General features: G+C 33.3%; 1 protein-coding gene across 1 annotated transcript; it reads left to right on the forward strand.

The window, feature by feature from the left end:
- The first annotated feature begins 1,433 nt into the window (after positions 1 to 1,433).
- LOC110641472 (protein trichome birefringence-like 3) lies at positions 1,434 to 3,702 on the forward strand. The gene is made up of 6 exons (XM_058143486.1): positions 1,434 to 1,701; positions 1,816 to 2,053; positions 2,181 to 2,352; positions 2,651 to 2,850; positions 2,935 to 3,093; positions 3,207 to 3,702. Exons 1-6 carry the CDS (start codon positions 1,524 to 1,526, stop codon positions 3,538 to 3,540), a joined length of 1,281 nt encoding a protein of 426 aa, XP_057999469.1. The 5' UTR covers positions 1,434 to 1,523; the 3' UTR covers positions 3,541 to 3,702.
- The last annotated feature ends 2,344 nt before the right edge of the window (positions 3,703 to 6,046 follow it).

Consider the following 6,046-nt stretch of genomic DNA (forward strand, 5'->3'; position numbering starts at 1 on the left):
TCAGAGAGTGATTTTGATGTAATAGTAAAGTTACTCCATTTGTGATATAAAAGTCATAGTTTAAGTTACAGAACAGACTTTATGTAAAATGAAGGTAAGGCTGTTTATATCAATTATGCCCTACTATACATCTTACGTTTTGAGTATGTAATAGACCGGATATAAATAAAAAAAATTTTATGATTGGTGTTTATATGGTAATCATGAGGCGTAACTAATTATATGGTACACTCATGATTGAAAATGTATGTCATTATTTACTAAAATGATACTTCTCACCTCCCGTCTCATTGAATGCCAAATATTTTATATATATTTTTTTTAATGGAAAAAGATTTCCCATTTCTGCAATGAGACATGGTTGCTTTCCATTCACCGAGTAGGATAGGTATGCAAACGTTTCACATATAAAGAAGTTTCAAACTGTATAACTACTGAATTGGCCTGAATTGACGCTACTTCGACTCGTGAAGTTGTCATAGGTGGTCTCAATTGTATTCTCTAATAGTCAATTTTCAACTTTAGCTCAATCTTATATACAAGCTTAAACTTTTAGCGATTCCTAGATAGGTGCTCATCTAATATTTTTCTTTCATATGAAACGTTGGTTCTACCACTATAGTTGGCAAGAGGATCGCTAACAATTCTTTGGCCATCTTTAACAATAATGAAAATTTTGGATCATGTTGTTTTCCACCGTTAAATGATAGAAAAACTAAAATCAAAGTTATCACAAAATTCAACTCGTACCTTTAGTTTTTTTCTAGCTTTGCTTGAGCATTTGTTGTCTTCTTCTAAATTATGTAGATTCTTGAGCCCTTACAGTTGGAGAACCATATGGGCTAATGGCTGAACAGATTGCATAATGAGATTCATACATATCCATAAAGAGCTCTATTTTAGTCTAGCTGAGTTGAAGTTGGAACTTCAGCTTCATACTTCTCTAAGTCGATGTGCTCACTTTCTTATGTTAGATGTGAGTATAGAAGTTGAACAAATTATAAGTATGTCCCCAGTTTTGTTCTCGGCTGCCATACAGAGAAAGTACTGATCTACGTGGACCAGGAAAATAAAAAGTTAATACCAGGCAAGGAAAATGTGCCAAAAAATTTACTGTGTACGTGAACAGAAGTCGAAAGGGAAGGAGGGATTGTGCAAATTAACACTTTTGCAACAAGAAAACTTTTCCTACCTAATGAACAAATTATAAAGAAATGGTATATATGATAGTTATAGCAAAATCAGCGGTTAGGGAGCGATTTAGCTTCCATTAATGGAGAAGACAGAAGGAGCCCAAGATGTGTGCCTTCCAACTTATTTCCTAACCTCCATTACACATACTTTAAAAGATGTGAAAAAATCAACCTATAAATGGCTTTAGCTTTACTCCTACTCAAACCTTCCATAAAATAACCCCTAACATAGAACCAAGTCCTCATCATTCTGTTTGCCTGCCCATTTAGTGATATACCTTTTAATTATCCCACTGTTATAATAAGTTCTGTCCCAGGCTAGCTCCTGCAATGAGCGTAGCTTCCTCTCCATCTGCTTCAATGAAACCTCCAAGAGGAAAGCTACCCCTCTTCACCATCACTATTGTGATTTGCTCTTTTGCATTTCTTGCTCTCTTGTATGCTGACACTTCCAGGTCCTTTTTCAACCTTAAATCCTGTCCTAGAAGACCTGCTGCTAAAAAGTCGAGTAAGTAACAGGAATCTGCCAATTAGGTTCTTTTTTCCCCCCTGCTTAGATTTTACATATAATGAGTTGTAAAAAAAATTCACATGTTCTACTGTGAATGTCATTGTCCAACAGAGGACAAAACTGCAGGGGATAATCTTAAAGGCTTCGAAATGGATGACAGATTCGAATTCGACCCTGAAGAGTGCACTGTTAATACTGGCAAGTGGGCTTTTAACAAATCACTCAAGCCTTTTTACACTGACAGAAGCTGTCCCTATTTAGACAGACAAGTTTCTTGTGTCAAGAATGGACGGCGAGATTCCGATTACCAGCACTGGGAATGGCAGCCCGACGACTGTACTTTGCCCAGGTGGATAACAGGAGAAGTTAATACTGTACTATTACTTGGATACAACTAAGAATCAGCGCAAGAACAGAATATATATTATATTTTATCAATCTAACAGTTGTATCTGATGATTAATGCATGTGTATAGATTTAATCCAAAGCTTGCACTTAAGAAACTAAGGGGGAAGAGGCTGATGTTCGTAGGAGATTCACTACAAAGGGGTCAATGGCAATCATTTGTCTGTATGGTAGAATGGATTATACCTGACGACAAAAAGTCCTTGAAACGGGGTGACTTTCTTTCTGTCTTCAGAGCCAAGGTATATATGCTACTTGCATTGGATCCACGCCTTTCCAAGCAACTTGAACATGAAAAATAATTTCTAAGCAAGCTTATGTCCTTTAGAATATTTTTCCCACCGACATTTTTTTGCCAAGTTGCTTCATTATTATAGAAATCCTAGCATATTTTAAGACAGTTAGGTTAGTAGTTCAGTAGTATTCCAGTAAAATGACACTCTCTCTCTTTTACAAATTTTAATATATTAAAAAGCATAATTTATAGCAAATTAAGCTAATTGTTTGTTTTTTTTTTTTTCCTTCTTATCAATGCTTCAGGAATATGATGCTACCATTGAATTCTATTGGGCTCCGTATCTTATTGAGTCCAATACTGATCAACCCATCATAGGAGATCCAAAGAAGAGAATACTAAAAGTGGATTCAGTAGAAAAGCACGCCAAAAACTGGGGAGGAGTTGATATTCTGGTGTTCAATACTTATGTTTGGTGGATGAGTGGTCTTAGACTCAAAACACTGTGAGTTCAGTTCCTTCAAACCCATTGAAGTTTTCTTTTCTTTTCTTAATTGAACTCATTTAATTTATATGTAACTGAATGCAGATGGGGTTCATTTGCAAATGGGGCAGAAGGTTATGAAGAATTGGATACACCAGTTGCTTACAAAATAGGTTTGAAGACATGGGCTAATTGGGCAGACTCAAATATTAATCCCAACAAGACTCGTGTCTTCTTTACTACCATGTCACCTACACACACAAGGTACATTCCTTTCTTTCTTTCTCGGTCGTTAGCTTACAGTGCAGGAAGGCCCCGACACAATGCATCAGTGAAAAGAAAAATGAATGCTAATAATTGGAATATTTCCTGGGCAGAAGCGAAGACTGGAACAATACAAAAGGGATAAAATGCTTCAATGAAACAAAGCCAGTGATGAAGAAGAGATACTGGGGAAGTGGGTCTGATAAGAAAATGATGAGTGTGGTGGCAAGTATAGTGGGGAAAATGAATGTTCCAGTTACAATCCTCAACATAACACAGTTATCAGAGTACCGCATCGATGCTCATACATCAGTGTACACTGAGACTGAGGGAAAAGTGTTGACAGATAAAGAAAAGGCCGACCCACTGCACCATGCAGATTGCATACATTGGTGCTTGCCAGGAGTTCCAGATACCTGGAATCAAATACTTCTTGCATATTTGTAGGCTGTAGCCGCAAACTCAAAAGCAAATGAAGGGAATTCATGTGTTCCTTCTGATCAACTGTACACATTAGATATCATGCCATTTCTGATTTTTCCTGTGTAAAAAAATCTTGAAAATTTACTATTTAGTACCTCTATATCTAGTCTTCCGGTTTTAAAAATACATTAACTAGTTTTTATATTTTTGTTCCATTCCCTTTTTAGTTTTTATATTTTTGTTCCATTCACTTTTTAGTTCTCCGGTCATTCAAAGCTAGTTTGAATTTCATTCAATCCTTATAATTCGAAAAAAATAACTATATAGTCCATTTATTTTCTAAGTATTAAAATATTTAGTCCCATAACAATAATTTTCTTATCTTTTAAATATATTAAATAACAGAAAAATTAATTTAATTGAATAAATGAATTAAAAAATAAACAAAATAAAAATATAAATAATATAAATACTAATTAATATATTTTTTAAAATAAAACAATCAAAGTAGTTAGTTTATAAAGCTGATTGAATAGGTTGTAATCCCCAAAATTCTTTTTTATTCAATGATAAATCTGTTAAACTGAATTAGAGCAAAACAAATTTTTTTTCCTTTTGGTTAAAAAAACATTTTCATATATTTTAATTTCTTTTTAATAATTTAATAATATAAATCTACAATAATTGAAAATAAGGTTAACAATCTATAACAAATTATATAGTATATCTGGTGTATTAAAAAAATACTGTATTACATATTTATATAAAAGTAAATACAATATAAAAATAAAAATATAAAATCTATTATTTTATAAATGAAGGTGCAGATACACTAAGTACATCTAATAATTTACCAAAATCTAGACAATACTTTGAGTTTGCTTTTCAATATTTTGGGTTTCATTTTCATATTAGCGCAGATATTAGTCAATTGTGCAACTTATAAATAAGTGATATGCCTAATGGATGGTAGATTTGTATAGTTTCTGAGGCTCATCAGGTGGACTACAAATCGGAGGAAAAGAAAAAGCAAAACTAGTATAATTATAATAAATCAACCTCAACCCATCATTAAAAGTATGTTAATTATCGGCCACTTCAGCCCATTTATCCTGGCTATCGGTTCACTGGCGTTGTTTTAATGCATAGTCCAAAGAACTAAGGAACTGAGCCAATGCGCCTTGGTTCTGAGCCTCAAATCGTTCCAACCCAAAAGACGCTCCTCTTACAGTAAGATCAAGGTTGGCTTTCTCTGCACGCAATTTTCGCAAATTCGGGTAGGTTCCAGAACTTTGCGCGTATAATCTTTTCACTGGTAAGAATCCCTTCTACGATTTTATTAATTTCATTCGATTTATGAATCAAGTATATTTGCATTATTTCAATATTTCTGTGGAATTTGTGAATGAATGCCCTGAACTTAATCATCCCCAAGGTTTGCTTTAATTTGTTGTTTTCCTTCTTTCTCTTGTGAGCCGAATTTGTAGGGTTCTGTTTGGTTTATGTAAAACGACTTCGTTTCCATTTCCCCAATATCCTTCCTGTTACTGATTTGTACCTGTTTGGTTTCTGTGTAGTTCATCTTTTTAACAGAGGTGACACTAATCAAATAAAAGAGCCATGGCGGGAGGAAATTTCATGCACAGATTGATATCTAATGTTGTTAATCAGCTTGTTGTGAATGGTCTAGCGAGCAGGTATTGTCGTTTCTGCCTTCTACAAATATTTACTTTAATCCATTTCTCGTTTGGTTGGATTTAATTGTTTTTGGGACACTCTGGGTAGGCTTCTTTATCTGACTAACATTGGGGGTTAATAGGTCATCGGTTGCTTCTCTTGAAGCATAAGTGTCTCTTGTCTTTGTATTGTATGTCTAATGTACCATGTGATGCATTTTGGCATTTTGAAGTTTGTGATGTAACTAGGGGTAAGCATTCGGTTCAAACCGAATCGAACTGAATTAAATTATAAAAATCAAATCGTAAATTTTAGAAATCCAATCGAACTGAAATGGGTAAACAATCGAATAGAATCGAACCGTTTTATTTCGGTTCAGTTCGGTTTAAACTGATCGGTTTGATTTTTTTTTTATTTTTTTAATTTAGACTTGATTTTCAAGTTATTTGGTCTAATTTTAGCTTTGATTTGAACATAATAACCATTAATCAATGAAATTAAACAATTAATATATATAAAATTAAATATAATTCATAAATTTTCTATAAAAATAAATCAATTCAAAAATCAATTCGGTTCAATTTAATTTGATTTGACTATATAAATTACTATTTAATTTAGTTCAGTTTAACCGAATTTTTTTCTCTTCAAAATCGAATTGAACCAAAATAATTGAAATTTTTATAATATAAAATCGAACCGAATCGATTTAATTTTAAAATCAAATCGATTGAACCGAATTAACTCGATTAGGTTCGATTTTTCAGTTTGAATCAAATTCTGCTCAGCCGCCCTAGATGTAACTTATGTTAATCGAAGATGGACGGTAAATTTTTATTTATGTTTGAGAGGT

Source organism: Hevea brasiliensis, chromosome 3 (genome assembly GCF_030052815.1).
Source record: "Hevea brasiliensis isolate MT/VB/25A 57/8 chromosome 3, ASM3005281v1, whole genome shotgun sequence".
Taxonomy (NCBI): Eukaryota; Viridiplantae; Streptophyta; class Magnoliopsida; order Malpighiales; family Euphorbiaceae; genus Hevea; species Hevea brasiliensis.

Excerpts from the sequence above, each read along its gene's own strand:
- LOC110641472 (XM_058143486.1), top strand. The coding sequence starts at position 1,524 with ATGAGCGTAGCTTCCTCTCCATCTGCTTCAATGAAACCTCCAAGAGGA. Across the intron at positions 1,702-1,815 it reads ACCTGCTGCTAAAAAGTCGA|AGGACAAAACTGCAGGGGAT; the intron begins GTAAGTAACAGG and ends ATTGTCCAACAG. Across the intron at positions 3,094-3,206 it reads ATGTCACCTACACACACAAG|AAGCGAAGACTGGAACAATA; the intron begins GTACATTCCTTT and ends TTTCCTGGGCAG.